Source organism: Oncorhynchus kisutch, linkage group LG1 (genome assembly GCF_002021735.2).
Source record: "Oncorhynchus kisutch isolate 150728-3 linkage group LG1, Okis_V2, whole genome shotgun sequence".
In the NCBI taxonomy this organism is placed as follows: Eukaryota; Metazoa; Chordata; class Actinopteri; order Salmoniformes; family Salmonidae; genus Oncorhynchus; species Oncorhynchus kisutch.
Genome location: NC_034174.2, coordinates 73,227,533 through 73,242,716, shown reverse-complemented (window position 1 = coordinate 73,242,716; position 15,184 = coordinate 73,227,533). Strand labels below are relative to the sequence as shown.

At 44.3% G+C, this 15,184-nt stretch overlaps 2 protein-coding genes across 6 annotated transcripts in view; one reads left to right on the top strand and one right to left on the bottom strand.

The window, feature by feature from the left end:
- Positions 1-6,427, bottom strand: part of plppr2b (phospholipid phosphatase related 2b) — a 64,071-nt gene extending 57,644 nt beyond the window's left edge. Inside the window, exons 1-2 of one of the 2 annotated variants that reach the window (XM_031832576.1) lie at positions 5,895-6,427; positions 1,731-1,858 (exon numbers count right to left, since the gene is read on the bottom strand). In XM_031832576.1, the coding sequence (XP_031688436.1) occupies positions 1,731-1,802 (72 nt within the window). In that variant the 5' untranslated portion in view covers positions 1,803-1,858; positions 5,895-6,427. The remainder of the gene's footprint in view (positions 1-1,730; positions 1,859-5,894) is intronic. The other variant, XM_031832590.1, reaches the window with a different exon arrangement.
- Positions 6,428-9,461: 3,034 nt separating this feature from the next.
- The window catches only part of LOC109876237 (paralemmin-3-like), a 42,219-nt gene continuing 36,496 nt past the window's right edge, over positions 9,462-15,184 (top strand). For 2 of the 4 annotated variants that reach the window (XR_004211073.1, XM_031832570.1), the window contains exon 1: positions 9,544-9,987. The gene's annotated coding sequence lies outside the window, so the exon portion shown is untranslated. Of the gene's footprint in view, positions 9,988-15,184 lie in introns of all 4 variants that reach the window. The other 2 variants (XM_031832567.1, XM_031832559.1) reach the window with 2 other exon arrangements.

Here is a 15,184-nt window from a genome sequence, read left to right as displayed (position 1 = left end):
GGAGCATCTTACCAGTCAGCGCCACCGAAAATGTACAATTTGTTACCGCAAGTGAGGATATCTTAGGTTGCGGAGTACATTTCTCACATCCCCGTGTGCTACACATGAGATATACAGTGGCTAGTTACATCTGATACCTAAACTGAATTCTACACTGTAAAGAGGTTGACCACTGTCTAACTCGATAACCCTACAGTTTCTCTCACTGCAGTTGAACAAAAACACATTTTTCCACTCCAACTGTCATAACACCCCACGGGATATATACCGTTGTCTTGTGGCTAAACTCAAAATCAACCTCTTACCCTACCTTTATTTAACTAGGCAAGTCAGTTAAGAACAAATTCTAATTTTCAATGACAGCCTAGTGGGTTAACTGCCTGTTCAGGGGCAGAACGACAGATTTGTACCTTGTCAGCTTGGGGATTTGAACTTGCAACCTTCCGGTTACTAGTCCAATGCTCTAACCACTAGGCTACCCTGCCGCCCCACTAGGCTACCCTAAACTGTAGCTACTAATGTTAGCCTTGATATTAAAACCCCCATGAAATATATAGTCCACTGTATAGCTAACGACTTCTAACCCTATGATAATGCTAAAACTCTTGCCACGCTAGCTCTGCCCACAGGCTCCGCGTGCACAGCTGGTGCACGGTCTCAGTAACGTGTTAGATATACCGTAAAGCTAATGGCAAAAATCCCCCTCTTACCTCATGATAATGCTAAAACTGCTAACTCTGCTAACCCACTACAGTAGCCCTTGTTGCAGGCTCTATAGCAGTGGGCACAGCATTAGCAATAGCGTAGAGTGCTAGCGGCTGAGCGGGCTAATTGCATTTCCTTGTGTTAATTAGGCCGGTTAATTAGGAAATACATGTGAGGGTTTATAGAATATAGAGGGACCTGAGAAGGAGAGGGGGTAGAGGAGGGAGGGGAGGCGAGGGGAAGAAGATGGAAGTGGAGAGGGGGGATGAGAGGAGGGAAAGGAACGGAGGAGGGAGAGGGGGGATGAGAGGAGAGGAGGGAGAGGAGGGAGAGGAGGAGAGGAGGATAGGAGGAAGAGAGGGGATGTGAGGAGAGGAGGGAGAGGGGGATCAGAGGAGAGGAGAGGAAAGGAGAGGGGAAGAAGGGAGAGGAGAGGGGGGATGAGAGGAGCAGAGGAGAGGAGGGAGAGGAGCGGAGGAGAGGAGGGATGGGGAATGATAGGAGAGGAGGAGAGGAGGGAGAGAGGGATGAGAGGAGAGGAAAGGAGAGGAAAGGAGAGGAAAGGAGAGGAAAAGAGACAAGAAGAGAGGAGAGGGGGATGAGAGGAGAGCAGCGGAGGAGAGGAGGGAGAGGGGGATGAGAGGAGGGCAGCGGAGGAGAGGAGGGAGAGGGGGGATGAGAGGAGGGCAGCGGAGGAGGAGGGAGGGGGGATGAGAGGAGGGCAGCAGAGGAGAGGAGGGAGAGGGGGGGATGAGAGGAGGGCAGCGGAGGAGAGGAGGGAGAGGGGGGATGAGAGGAGAGGAGGAAGAGGGGAAGAGTAGAGGAGGGGAGGAGAGAGGAGAGGAGGAAGTACAGACAGAGCAATGAACAAAGAGGTCTCTGCACTGAGGCCATGTTCCAATATATAGGATTGGATTTATTGTGTGTTGAAAGGGGACAAGAGAAAGGGTGATTGAAATATTGGAATGTATCCTTTTTCTTTCACCATATCATACAAACGATTGGTCAATATGCTGCCCACTCACCTCCACTAACAGGAAGCAGGGTACGATGTAGGTGCTGGTCTTCTGTAGGTCTCTGTCCCCTATATTCCTCATTGTTCCTTCTTCCCAGTTTCTCTTCTGTTTCTCTTCTGTTAGCTGGACTGATGCACCTGTAGAATCATAACCTTTAGCAACAGCCCCAGAAAAGTATTGCTGTGCCAAATTGCTCCAGTTCAGTCCATTACGGAACCATTTTGAGTTATAAAAATAAAAAAAATGTTATCACACACACACAAGCACACGCACACACACACGCACACACACACACACACACGAAATATGGTTCCATTTGGGACGCAGACACAGTCAGTCAGATACAGTTTTCAGACACAGTCAGTCAGTCAGACACAGTCAGTCAGATGCAGTTTTCAGACACAGTTAGTTAAACACAGTCAGATACAGTTTTCAGACACAGTCAGTCAGACACAGTCAGTCAGTCATACAGTTTTCAGACACAGCCAGTCAGTCAGACACAGTCAGTCAAACACAGTCAGATACAGTTTTCAGACAGTCAGTCAGACACAGTCAGTCAGACAGAGTCAGTCAGATACAGTCAGTCAGACACAGTCAGTCAGGTACAGTCAGTCAGACACAGTCAGTCAGACTCAGTCAGACACAGTCAGTCAGATACAGTCAGTCAGACACTGTCAGTCAGACACAGCCAGTCAGATACGGTCAGTTAGACACTGTCAGTCAGACACAGTCAGTCAGATACGGTCAGTCAGACACAGTCAGTCAGACTCAGTCAGACACAGTCAGTCAGACACAGTCAGTCAGTCATACAGTTTTCAGACACAGCCAATCAGTCAGACACAGTCAGTCAAACACAGTCAGATACAGTTTTCAGACAGTCAGTCAGATACAGTCAGTCAGATACAGTCAGTCAGACACAGTCAGTCAGATATGGTCAGTCAGACACAGTTTTCAGACACAGTCAGTCAGATACAGTTTTCAGACACAGTCAGTCAGATACGGTCAGTCAGACACAGTCAGTCAGACACAGTCAGTCAGATACAGTTTTCAGACACAGTCAGTCAGATACAGTTTTCAGACACAGTCAGTCAGATACAGTTTTCAGACACAGTCAGTCAAACACAGTCAGTCAGATACAGTCAGTCAGACACAGTCAGTCAGATACAGTCAGTCAGACACAGTCAGTCAGATACAGTCAGTCAGACACAGTCAGTCAGATACAGTCAGTCAGACACAGTCAGTCAGATACAGTCTGTCAGACACAGTCAGTCAAATACGGTCAGTCAGACACAGTCAGTCAGACACAGTCAGTCAGATACAGTTTTCAGACACAGTCAGTCAGACACAGCATGGGAATAGGATATACATAAGAGAGACAGGGAGAGAAGGTTCAAAAAAGATGATTGAAAGAGGGAAGAGAAAACATTGAACAACAACAATCCCAAATTGAAGTCAACTCAGGGATTCCCCCCACAGGACAGCAAAAGATAAGAGACCATATATTAAAGAAAGGCATTTGGCAAAGAAAGTGGCATAAGATAAGAAGGTTTCCTTCCACCTACCCACAAGCAGATACCCGTATGGGGAAAGAACTGTAGGCTCCAAGGACTATGGATACTGTTCCATCAAAGTCAACAGTACATTTCTCACCACGTAGCAGCAAAAAAAGCATGTCTGAGTTGATTTGCAGTTGAAGTGTTTGATTCACACAGTCAATATTATTCTGGGTAGTGCATAAACCCCAAATATGAATTCCGATACAGAGCGAGAATAATGCATTTCTTTACTTGAAAAGCAGTCCCAAGGTTTGATTGACAGCCCTTAGTCCCTTCTGTATACTCTTCTTAGAAAGCCTCCTTCGGGTCACCGTTTCCTCGCCCATGTCCCAAATGGCACCCTATTCCCTACATAGTGCACTACTTAGGGAACGGGGTGCCATTGGGGGCGCGGCCCTGATCTCAGGCCTTTCTGAACAGAATCCTGAATTAAGATACACTACCGTTCAAAAAATGTGGGGTCACTTAGAAATTAAAATAACATCAAATTGATCTGAAATACAGTGTAGACATTGTTAATGTTGTAAATGACTATTGTAGCTGGAAACAACAGATTTTAATGGAATATCTACATAGGCGTACAGAGGCCCATTATCAGCAACCATCACACTTGTGTTCCAATGGCACGTTTTGTTAGCTAATCCAAGTTGATCATTTTAAAAGGCTAATTGATCATTAGAAAACCCTTATGCAATTATGTTTTGCACAGCTGAAAACTGTTGTCCTGATTAAAGAAGCAATAAAACTGTCCTTCTTTAGACTAGATGAGTATCTGGAGCATCAGCATTTGTGGGTTCGATTACAGGCTCAAAATGGCAAGAAACAAAGAACGTTCTTCTGAAACTTGTCAGTCTATTCTTGTTCTGAGAAATTAAGGCTATTCCATGCAAGAAATTGCCAAGATACTGAAAATCTCGTACAACGCCCCGGCGCACAACTGAGCAAGAGGACAAGTACATTAGAGTGTCTAGTTTGAGAAACAGATGCCTCACAAGTCCTCAACTGTCAGCTTCATTAAATAGTACCCACAAAACACCAGTCTCAACGTCAGTGAAGAGGTGACTCCGTGATGTTGGCCTTCTAGGCAGAGTTCCTCTGTCCAGTCTCTGTGTCCTTTTGCCCATCTTAATATTTTATTTTTATTGGCCAGTCTGAGATATGGCTTTTTCTTTGCAATTCTGCCTAGGACAGCATCCCGGAGTCGCCTCTTCACTGTTGACATTGAGACTGGTGTTTTGCGGGTACTATTTAATGAAGCTGCCAGTTGAGGACTTGTGAGGCGTCTGTTTCTCATACTAGACACTCTAATGTACTTGTCCTCTTGCTCAGTTGTGCACCGGGGCCTCACACTCCTCTTTCTATTCTGGTTAGAGCCAGTTTGCGCTGTTCTGTGAAGGGAGTAGTACACAGTGTTGTATAAGATCTTCAGTTTCTTGGCAATTTCTCGCATGGAATAGCCTTCATTTCTCAGAACAAGAAGAGACTGACGAGTCTCAGAAGAAAGTTCTTAGTTTCTGGCCATTTTGAGCCTGTAATCGAACCCACAAATGCTGATGCTCCGGATACTCTCCTTCTCTCGCTTCACCCCACTCATTCCATCTCTCCTTCTCTCTCCTCACCCTACTCTGTCCATCTCTCTTTCTCTCTCTTCACCCCACTCAGTCCATCTCTCCTTCTCTCTCCTCACCCTACTCAGCCCATCTCTCCTTCTCTCTCTTCACCCCACTCCATCCATCTCTCTTTCTCTCTCTTCACCCCACTCAGTCCATCTCTCTTTCTCTCTCTTCACCCCTCTCAGTCCATCTCTCCTTCTCTCTCTTCACCCCACTCAGTCCATCTCTCCTTCTCTCTCTTCGCCCCACTCAGTCCATCTCTCCTTCTCTCTCTTCACCCCTCTCAGTCCATCTCTCCTTCTCTCTCTTCACCCCTCTGTCCATCTCTCCTTCTCTTTCTTCACCCCACTCAGTCCATCTCTCCTTCTCTCTTCACCCAGCTCAGTCATCCCTCCTTTTCTCTCTTCATCTCTCTCTGTCTCTCTCTGTCTCGCTCTCTCTCTCAATAGATAATCTCTCTGTGTCTCTGTCATCATCTGTGTTCCATCTCATACCACTGCAGTATTGTCATGACACCCCAAAACCCTGCCTCACACACTACCACACACCTCCTCTCTCACTGCCCACCAACAGCTACACACAATCCCACATACAGCGACACACAGTCCCACACAATTACACACACACACTCACCCACACACACGACTGATACGCTACTCTTTCTCCCTGACAATCCAGCAGATGTGTGTGTGTGTGTGTGTGTGTGTGTGTGTGTGTGTGTGTGTGTGTGTGTGTGTGTGTGGCGCTGGGGGAGTAAGACATTAAGACAGCTCTGCATGTAGCACTACAGGTTCATCAATGTGGGTCAGGAAAGACGGAGACTGAGATGTCTCTGCTACTGCACTCATCATCCTATCTATGGCTTTCTCTCTCTCTCACACACAAACACACACACACACACACATTATAACAGCGTCTACAGTATAATGTGTGTGGCAAAAACACACTCCTAATACTGTCTTTTATCAAAGAAAAAGAATGCCATGAATAAAATCTGGTCTTACCAGAGAAGTAGTGGTGATGAAGTGTTGCTAGACAGTAGCCACAGCCTCTTTGACAGAGAAGAACTGGAGTATTTTACAACTCGCTGAAGGCTCCCATCCTGCCGTCTTCTGTCTGTGTTTGTTTTATCTGCTCCGAGTCTTCAGTCAAAGTAGACCGCCTGCACTTTCACTGCTGCTTTCTCTAGTAAGCCAACGCTACAGTCACAGAGACAGAATGAAAGAAGAGAGAGAGAGAGATAGTATGTTTGTCTGCTAGAGTGTGTGTTAATGTGTGTGTGTGTATAGATTCACAATAAAGCACAAGCAACACAGTCTATCTATATGCACTGGGCAACATGCAGTCGCTACGCTACTTTACTAATCTTCCATGGATGGACGAAGCTAATTAATGAATCGGTACGGCTTGAGGGCTTCAATAGAGAGAGAAAGAACTAGAGAGGCTGGGAGAGAGAGAGAGTGGAGGATGTGAGGGGTGAGAGAGATAATTAGAGTGAACGAAGGCAAGAGAGTGGAGAAGAGAGAGGAGATGAGAGAGAGAGTGAAGGAGAGTGAGAGTGAAAGAGTCGGAAGACGAAGGAATGAGACCGCGGGAGAAGAGAGAATGCAGGCAGCGGAGTAGAGAGGGAGAGAATGAGTGAGAGAGAGAGAGAGAGAGAGAGAGAGAGAGAGAGAGAGAGAGAGAGAGAGAATGAGAGAGAGAGAGAGAGAGAGAGAGAGAGAGAGTGAGTGTGAGAGAGAGAGAGAGAGAGAGAGAGAGAGAGAGAGAGAGAGAGAGAGAGAGAGAGAGTATGTGTGTCAGCGGTATAGGAATAACGGCTGAATGATAGGCTAGTCTACACTCTTAGAGAAAAGGGTTCTTCAGCTGTCCACATAGGAGAACCCTTTTTGGTTCTAGGTACAACCCTTTTGGGTTCCATGTAGAGCCCAACGTGGAAAGGGTTCTACATAGAACCCAAAAGGGTTCTTCTTGGAACCAAAAGTGTTTTTACCAGGAACCAAAAGGGGTTGTAGATGGTTTGTAGTTGTTTTCTATGATTGTAGGGGCAGGCAGCAAACCTTTAGAAAGCTAAGCCCATGGCTGCGTGTGTGTGTGTGTGTGTGTGTGTGTGTGTGTGTGTGTGTGTGTGTGTGTGTGTGTGTGTGTGTGTGTGTGTGTGTGTGTGTGTGTGTGTGTGTGTGTGTGTGTGTGTGTGTGTGTATAAACGCGTGGGCTCAGGTGAGTGCCTCAGAATGACGGGATTAATGATGCGTCACCAAGTGGAAAAGTGGGGCGTTTCAGACACACACACACACATGCACACACACACACACACACACGCACACACCTGTGCACCAGGCCCTATATGGGTCATGGGCCTTCACGTGCCAGGCACCAGCAGCCTCAGGCGGTGTGTTTGTGTGTGTGTGTGTGTGTGTTTCCCCACAAGAATAGTAAACTGACAAAAATTTGACCAACTGGGGATATTTTGTTGGTCACCACGAGGTCAAATGCTGTTTCTAGGTGGTTTAGGGTTAAGGTTAGAATTAGTGTTAGGGTTAGAACTAGGTTAGGGTTAGGTTTAGGGTTAAGTTTATTTTGTTAAGGTTAGGGTGAGAACATGGGTTATTGTGAATAGGATTTGACTTGTGTGTCCCCACAAGGTTACCTGTACAAGACTGTAGGCAGTATGTACTGTACTGTGTATTCATGCATGTTCATTATCACCAGTGTGAGGACCTATAAGGCATCGTCCTGGGGGCTGCTGCTCCAGCCTGGATGTGGAATGACTTGCATCATGCTGCTGGATGTGCCTGTTACTCCACGAACAGTTCTGTACATACTGTACTAGTTTACCATAATGAACAACTATTGAATATTCCACATAGCTACAGACCAGGGGTATGAAAAGCAAGGCCTTCAGGTCTGTGGTGGGGCTGGTTATCATTTCTCCCTGGTAGTTAATTGATTGGTAATGTCACTGATTGGTCCAAAGAGTCACTCACCCGGTGTCCCCCGGGTCTGAAACAGTCCCTGATTGGAGGGGAAGGATGACAACTTGAGGCCTGCATTTCAATAAGCCTGTTGGAGAGGGTGGATAGGATACATGATGTAAACACGCCTTCAATACAATATGTCCAGTGCATAGACCTGGCAAAGGGAGAGAGTTAGTTTCCTTGTGACTGACTGTTAAAAGCATCAAGATTTTTGTGTGTGTGTTGTTCCCATGGAAACACAGCATCCCATTCCCATGACAAGGAGTGACATTCAGTGAGGCACGCACACATGTACACACGTACACCCACACGCAGTATGGGGGAGAGGGACATTGGCTGGGACTGTACTGCATCAACCCCAGACGATTTTAATGAGGTCTAAAGGAAGAGGTTTCAACAATATACCACCTGGCCAAGAGAGTAACAGTAGTTATTCATATCTTTACTGCAGTCTCTCAAAGGACAAATCATATTCAATACTTTCTCACTACTTTGCAGATATGCGTTTTTCAATCATGTGATGTAAGTTATTATGATGCATCATTTTTTTACCTGTCTGAGAGCCATTATGATAATGTGTGAGCTCAAGCACAGATGCCAAGTCATGCATATTAACATAGTTTTTAATAAGAGTCAAAGTCATGCATATGAACGTAGTTTTAATAAGAGTCAAAGTCATGCATATGAACGTAGTTTTAATAAGAGTCAAAGTCATTAATAAGAGTCAAAGTCAAAATCATGCATATTAACATAGTTTTTAATAAGAGTCAAAGTCATGCATATTAACATAGTTTTAATAAGAGTCAAAGCCAAAGGAGTAAAAGTGGAATACAAGGACAAATCAGGGACAGTAGCGACCTCAATAGACAGGTACACTGTGGAGACGAAAGTAGAGCATGAGACAACGACTAACATACACTCTCTTGCCTTGTGCACGCACACGTGGGGGCATGTATGCAGGCACAGGCACACACATGCAATGCGCGTACGTGCGCATGACCGCGCACACACACATTGTTGGAAGGGACATGACTAATACAGTGTTTGGCTCTCAATGTGAAGAACTCCTACGGTTTCCTTTTTATTCAAGAATCAAAACTAGGGCGATTCAGGGTACGTGTTATTGTGCCCATGTGTGTGTTTGTGAGAGTCCATTTGATGGATTACAGTCAAGGATATTATGTTTAAATAGCTTGGGAGTTAGTTTGGACATAATTATTCAGATCGGAATATGGAGCAATGAAATATATATATGTAATCTGTAATTTACGGGAACGAGAATATTGCCCACATCTCCAGACGTTAAAATAGTAATGCCACTGTTGCTCTGGGTGCATTTAGCCTATATTCCAATATCACGCTTGTAGAATGAGAACATAGGAGGATACTGGGCTGGATCAGGCTACTACTGCTCCCTTCTAGATGCGCTACTATTCAACTATTTACTCTTTGTTTGTCGATAACTTTTGTGATGTTCACATGGCCCATTCTACATTTCACGTCACACAATAAACTATTGTCAGTTGTGTTACCTGTTGCTCCCTGGCTTCAATGTCTATGTTTGCTCCTGTGGAATGGAAAGTCCACTTCTCACTACCTACAGTTGGTACATACGAACAACACGCAACTATCCCTGTGCTGCTCTCTGAAAAGAGGGTTGGCCACCCAGCACAGCACAACACGGAACATGAGTCAGGTAACAGTAACAGAACGTTGCTTCTGAGCTCCCGTGAATTTTGGACACGCACCGACTCAGTTTGGGAGGCAGGGAGTGACAAACCTATTTCTCTGAAAGGGATTTTGCTGTACTCCCATGTCTATTTTAAAAACCTTATAGACGTTTTAAGTTTCACGTTTTCGTGTGTCTGCTGCACTGATGTGACGAGTTTGGCGTTTCACAAGCGGATAAAACGCTCAGGTGTTTGTTTTCCATAGGTGGATTTTCTGCCTTTTTAAAAAACCATTCCTAAGTAGAGCAACGACCGGAGGCTTTCCCCTGCGGTATATTTCTTTATTGCAAAACTCTTGTTAAAACACGTCAGTGTTTTTCTTGCTTTCGTTTTTAAATATTTAATTTCTAACCACCGACAACGCCGAGTGGCCACGTTGGAACAAACAGGTAAGTGTCTGCAATAATATTATTAGCCAACACCTTTCGATTTCAAAGTTACTTTGCTTTTGTTTTCTACTGAATTTGACATTTTTCCCGACTGCAGAAAGTTAGTAAACGTCCTTGGGTTGACACCTTTTGAACTCGTGCCAACTCGTGCTACAAATGTGATCCGTGTGCGCGCGCAACGACAGGCCTGGCTGCAAGCTGATGATTTGCAACGTGCATGACCTCTGTAAACCATTAAGCCACAGATTCACCAAATAATTATAGAATCATAGTTACATTTGGTCCCATCTTATTTGTTGATATATTCATTCATCAGCTTAGAAATTAACTTGACAGTGAGTGTGGATAGTCACAAAGAGGCCTCATAAGGGAAGAAAAAAAACATTTGGAAGGAAAGGTTATATAATGTTGCCAAAAGGATGTTGAGCTTTTCCATATCAATTCGAGTTATTTCACAGATCTCCCACATTTCTAGAGGGTACATTCAGAAATCATGATACACTTGAATGGAGTATTTAAATCCAGAGAATATAATGCACCTCAAAGGGACGGGTAAATGTAGCTCATTATAACCTAGTTAATGAATGCGTTCTGGGATGACGGAACAAATTGGGCCAGCTTTCTATCTCGGAGACTAATAGAGCATGGTGATGGTGCCTAGCTGCTGTTGCAGCACCTACACACCACCAATATTGTACCCACAACAACATAGCCGACACGCTAAACTATTACCCATCTAACAGAAGGTCTTGGCTCACACTGATTATGTGTACTGAGTAAACGCAAGGGACTGTTAGATGTAGGAAGTGACTTACATAATATGTGAACACATACAGTATGTTCCTACTAGTGTGCTGAGACACATGGACTGTGTGTAATGTCCTTATCTTCTTGCCCATGTGATGTTCAATGCACAGAGTTGCTCATTCACTCTGCTGCATTGTAAACTGCTGAGGTGACGTCATTATGTAGACCAAGCCTGGTCTCATTCTGAGAGAAGAAGCCAGGGGCTTTAACCTGAGTCATCTAAAACCAACAGCACATAGATCTGCTTAGCTAGCAAACAGTAGACATATGCATGTGGGGGGAGGGACCCCAGGTTACAGGGGAGACTCCCAACAGGTCCCGAGGGACGTACTCTTTAAAGTCTTCCTTCGCTGAACCCCCTAGGCCCTAACTGTGTGCTAGCCCGAGGGTGTTGTGAACATAATTGAACCCCTGACTCATTTTGTTTCTAGGAAGTAGTATGGTGTTCAGTTCACTCTTTAGGTCCCTATAACCAGGGGCATATTCCTTACTGCACATTGTAGCTTTCTGTTTTGCAACAGATAATCGAAAAACAAATGTTTCTTAATGGACAAATTCAGGTAGTTACTCCGTTTCATCCGTTTTTCTTCCGTTTGGTATCTGGTGAACCTGCCTGGTCTCAGAGCATTTTGTATTATTTTGGATGTAAATTCGAAATACTTCATTTATTCAGATGTTTCGTATGGTGTATATGTTTGTGAATGTCATTATTCATATCTTATGGCTCCAGATCATCTATAAGTCTTTGCGAGGTAAAGCCCTGCCTTTTCTCAGCTCACTGGTCACCATAGCAACAGTAGCACGCGCTCCAGCAGGTATATTTCACTGGTCATCCCCAAAGCCAACACTTACTTTGGCCGCCTTTCCTTCCAGTTTTCTGCTGCCAATGACTCACTGAAGCTGGAGTCTTATACCTCCCTCTCCAACTTTAAGCATCAGCTGTCAGAGCAGCTTACCGATCACTGTACCTGTACATAGCCAATCTGTAAATAACACACCCATCCCCATATTGTTACATATCCTCTTGCTCTTTTGCACCCCAGTATCTCTACTTGCACATCATCATCTGCACATCTATCACTCCAGTGTTAATGCTATATTGTAATTATTTCACCTCCATGGCCTATTTATTGCCTTACCTCCCTACTCTTCTACATTTGCACACACTGTACATTGATTTTTCTATTGTGTTATTGATTGTACGTTTGTTGATGTGTAACTCTGTGTTGTTTTTGTCGCACTGCTTTGCTTTATCTTGGCCAGGTTGCAGTTGTAAATTAACTTGTTCTCAACTGGCCTACCTGGTTAAATAAAGGTGAAATTAAATAAAAATAAATCAAATATGTTACGAATTTGCTAAACATATATATTAATAATTCCAATTTGTTGTGGCTAATGTTAGCCACCTGGCTAATGTTAGATAGGTTAGGGTTTAAGGCTAAACACTAGTAAGTAGGTAAAACGTTTCTAAAATGCTAAAGTTGTCTGTGATGAGATTCAAAAACACACACTTTGGGTTGCTAGACGTTCACGTTATAGACCCTCTTTTCATTTTTACCTTGAGTAACCATCTGTCTTATGTAACCATACCAAACGTAACATATCATACTAATTTGAGGTGTCTCAGATTTACATTTACTATGTTGCGTCTAGTCTATGAGACCAGGCTGAGTGAACGTGAACCAGACAGGGTTCAGAGACTTCGAACTGGTCGTTCTGCTTTAAACCATCTGTGTTCGCCTTTTGACTGAAGTCTTTCTCTCTGATGCCTGTGTGTGTGGTTGGTTTGTGTCAAATGTAACTCAGTGCACTATTAGATTAAGTAAGTTATTTACATATTTGTTTTTTATATATTATTAGGCACACCACCACGTTCATGAAATTGGTTTGCTCTTACAACTACAGAGTCATGTGGCCATGGCTCGTTATATAAGCAGGCAGACGGGCATCGAGGCATTCAGTTACTTTCCGAAAACAGGTCATTGATGAGAGGTCGAATGAGAATGGCAAGAATCGCGTAAGCTAACAGACGGGCCACAAACGGGCAAATAACGGAGCAGAACGGCATCTCGGAACTCGTCAGTGCTTGTCACGGATTTGGCTATTGCAGCAGATGACCCACACCGGGTTCCACTCCTATTAGCTAAAAACAGGACAAAACGGCTCCAGTGGGCACACGATCATCAACAATGGACAACTGAGTTGAAAAACAATTCCTGATCTGACGAATCCTGGTTTCTGATGCGTCATGCTGATGGCAGTCAGGATTTGGCATAAGCAGCATGAGTCCATGGCCCCACCCTGACTGGTGTCAGAGGTACAGGTGGTAGCGGTAGTGTAATGGTGCGGGGAAGGTTTTCCTGGCACACATTAGGTCCTTTGATACCAATTGAGTAACATTTCCATGCCTGGAAGAATAGTCTGTTCTGGAGTGGGTCCGACACAGTACTAGATGTGTGTACCTAATAAACTGGCCACTGAGTGTGTGTGTGGGTGTGCATGCAAATTCAACATGTAAAGTGTTGGTCCCATGTTTCATAAGCTGAAATAAAAGTTTCCAGAAATGTTCCATACGCACAAAAATATTATTTCTCACATTTTTTTTTCTCCATACCTGTTAATGAGCATTTCTTCATTGCTAAGAGAATCCATCCACCTGACAGGTGTGGCATATGAAGAAGCTGATTAAACAGCATGATCATTACACAGGTGCACCTTGTGCTGGGGGACAATAAAAGGCCACTAAATTGTGCAGTTGTCACACAACACAATGCCACAGATGTCCCAAGTTTTGAGGAAGTGTACAATTGTCCTGCTGACTGCAGGAAAGTCCCCCAGAGCTGTTGTCAGACTTTTCTGGCAATTTCTCTACCATAAACTGCCTCCAACGTTGTTTTAGAGAATTTGGCAGTACGTCCAACCAGCCTCACAACTGCAGACCACGTGTATGGCGTCGTGTATGTACCATGTGAATGGCACCTTGTGCTGGGGTGCACCTGTGCCCACACAACGCCATACACGTGGTCTGGGGTTCTGAGGCTGTTTGGACGTACTGCCAAATTCTCTAAAACAACAGAGGCAGTTTATGGTAGATAAATTAACAGAAAATTATCTGACAACCACTCTGGGGGACTTTCCTGCAGTCAGCATGACAATTGTACACTTCCTCAAAACTTGGGACATCTGTGGCATTGTGTTGTGTGACAACTGCACAATTTAGAGTGGCCTTTTATTGTCCCCCAGCACAAAGTGCACCTTTTGCTGACGGCAACGTTGTGAACAGAGTACCCCATGTTGGTGGTGGGGTTATGGTATGGTCAGGCATAAGCTATTTTATCGATGACAATTTGAATGCACTGAGATACCGTGACAAGATTAGAACAATAGAAAGGGGCAAATACTTTTTCACAGCACTGTATGTATGTGTATATACTGTATGTATGTATGTATACTGTATGTATGTATGTATGTATGTATACTGTATGTCTGTATGTACACTGTATGTATGTGTATATATACTGTATGTGTGAAATATATTTGTGTGTGTGAGATTGTTGGGTGTGAGAGGGGTGTAAAAGAAAGATGAAACTGTGAATTAAGCGTAACCACATCAGTTGGATTTTTATCTCTGCTATCCTGCTGAGGAGAGCGAGTGTCACGCTGACAAGACTGAGGGAGATAAAAACAGAGAGATAAATCATGGCGAAGGGAGAGATGGAGTGATGAGATCTCTCTCTCCCCTGGGTGATGGATGACTAGTCTGCTGGAGGGAAATTCCTCAATGCCTCACACTGCCCTGCAGTGACTATGCTACCCCTCTTTCTCTCTGTTTCTCTCTCTAATACAATGTTCCCCTCTATTTAAATGTCTTTCTCTCTTTCTGTTTCTATATATGCCTCTTTCTCTACGTCTTTGTTTCTATTTTACCGTCTTTCTCTCTTCCAATTCATCTATCGTTGTCTGTTTCTCTCTTTCATTCCTTCTCGCCGGTTCAGTTCTGCTCACTTGCACAACATAACAGTTCCTGTACATGACACTGACTAATTATTACCATTAGAAGTACTGTAGCAGAGATCTCATGCTCTCTACACTATAGTACATAACTCCAGTGATCTGTCTCATCAGTCTGTGTGATGTCAGTCTTTCGTACCTGATCTTAGAGGCCCGCAAGGTGTTTGTGGTATGTGTAAGTGGGAATCTTTTTGTTTGTCAGTGTCTTGACTTTGTCCGGGAAGGTAGTGTGACCTGGAGAAGGTACCGTTTACATTTTGTGTCAACTCCACGGTCTAGAATCATCCGACAGTGACCCGAAAAAAAATAACTTGCTCTTTTGAGAAGTTCTCTTTCTCCTATCCCCACAGTACAAACCCCTCCTCCACGCCTGCTGGCA